General features: G+C 61.9%; 1 protein-coding gene across 7 annotated transcripts in view; it reads right to left on the reverse strand.

Moving 5' to 3' along the window:
- LIMCH1 (LIM and calponin homology domains 1) overlaps nucleotides 1-772 on the reverse strand; it is a 181091-nt gene extending 180319 nt beyond the window's left edge. For 2 of the 7 annotated variants that reach the window (XM_085322862.1, XM_085322858.1), the window contains exon 1: nucleotides 336-764. In XM_085322862.1, the coding sequence (XP_085178988.1) occupies nucleotides 336-431 (96 nt within the window). In that variant the 5' untranslated portion in view covers nucleotides 432-764. Of the gene's footprint in view, nucleotides 1-335 lie in introns of all 7 variants that reach the window. The other 5 variants (XM_085322863.1, XM_085322859.1, XM_085322865.1 and 2 more) reach the window with 4 other exon arrangements.
- Between the last annotated feature and the right edge of the window lie 870 nt (nucleotides 773-1642).

Raw genomic sequence — 1642 nt, forward strand, 5'->3', positions numbered from 1 at the left:
CCCGCGCCGCTCGCACCTGCGCCCCGCCTGTTTACCGCCGCTCCGCTCACCGCGACCCAGCGCCGGCGAGCGGCAATGCGATTAAGCGATTAAGCGCGGGGAGGCAGCGGCGGCCGGGGGCGCCCCGAGCCGCGGCTCCGCGCCGCTGCGCCGGGGCGCTTCGCCCGCAGTGTGCAGGGCGCGCACCCGCGCGGCACAGCGTAGCGCGGACTAAAACGCCTGCAGTCCCGAGCCGAGGGGGGAGAAGCCAGATCGCCAAAGGGGGTGCCCCAGTGGAAGAAGTACGCGGTACACACGCGCGTCCAGCCTGCATCCGTTCCAGCGGGCGAGCTTACCTCGATCCACTTCTGCGCCTCGGTGAAAGCTAGCTCGGGCTGCGGCGAGTCGGGCGGGGGCTGACCTTCCTCCAGCCCGAGCCCGGCACTGGCCATTTGCGGGTCCCCGCCGCGCCCCGGCACGGAGCGAGCCGCCAGCCCGAGGGGAGCCGCAGCGGCGGCGCCGGGAGGCCCGAGGCCGCTGCCGGCTTCTCCCTGCCGCGGAGGCGGGGAAGGGGCGGCGGCGGCTTTGCAGCCGAGCTGGCTGCAGCTCGCCTGCGGTAACCTCGCTGCTGCTGCTGCTGCTGCTGCTGCTGCTGCTGCCGCCGCCGCCGCCGCTGTCCCGTCCTCCCGCCCTGCCGGGAGCCGGGCTCGGTCCTCCCTCGCCTGCCACCGCCCCGCCTGCAACACCAGCCGAGCTGCCAGCTAAAAATAAAACAGACGGGGCGAAGCCGCTTTGCCTTCAGCCCATGCAAATGCCCGCGCCGCCGCCTCCCCGCCGCGCTCATCACATGCGGCGCTGCGCAACCCCCGCGGCGGCGGGCGGCCCCGCGCCGCCCCCGCGCCGCCCCCGCGCCGCAGGTGCGGGCCGCCGGCCTGCAGCCCTGCCGGGGTGCTCTGCTGGCTCGGCAGACTTTCCTGGGGGTTGCGGAACCTCTCAAAACGTGATTATAGCATTGCAGAAAGCCACGAGCGTGCCCGAGAGGGTCCCGGCTTTCTGCAGCATGCTGGACATGGAGGTGCTGTGCTAAGAAATAGTCTATGAATATTCTTTTTCTTTTTATACAAGGGAAGACAGCAAACTCCTGCGAAGACTTGCAGGCCTAACTTCTGTCATGTGCTCCAGCAGAAGGGGTCTGGAGCCTAAGGTGCAGCAAAGAAGTTTCTAGAAACCAGGAAGACAAAATTTTCACGTGGCGTTTTTAAAGGCAGGTCCTACAAATATCCATCCATCCATTCATAGGTGTTTGAAAGAGGAGCCAAATTGCTGGTTTGTATTTGGCTGAGCTTGCAAAGATAGCTGAGTGCCGGAAACCTACGTTTCCAGATATTAACCCTTACTGCTAAAGGGAGGTGCATTTTCAGGGGGAGGTTCTTGTCGTAASCAAGCACCTTTCTGGTCTGTGACGGCTGTCAACAAATATCAACTAAAAATAGATTGTGGGATCTCCTTTTCAACATTACTTTAGGTATAAATCTGCCTCAGTTTAAAGATTTCAAGACTTAGAGATTTCAAATCTTGTTTATTGTCATTAGTGAAAAATGCTCTTCAAGCAGAAATATAACGCATAACTTCACATGCTTATCCCCATCTCCCTTCTGAGACT

This window comes from Rhea americana, unplaced genomic scaffold, assembly GCF_003343005.1.
Source record: "Rhea americana isolate MKP2758 unplaced genomic scaffold, rheAme1 scaffold_8, whole genome shotgun sequence".
NCBI classification, from domain to species: Eukaryota; Metazoa; Chordata; class Aves; order Rheiformes; family Rheidae; genus Rhea; species Rhea americana.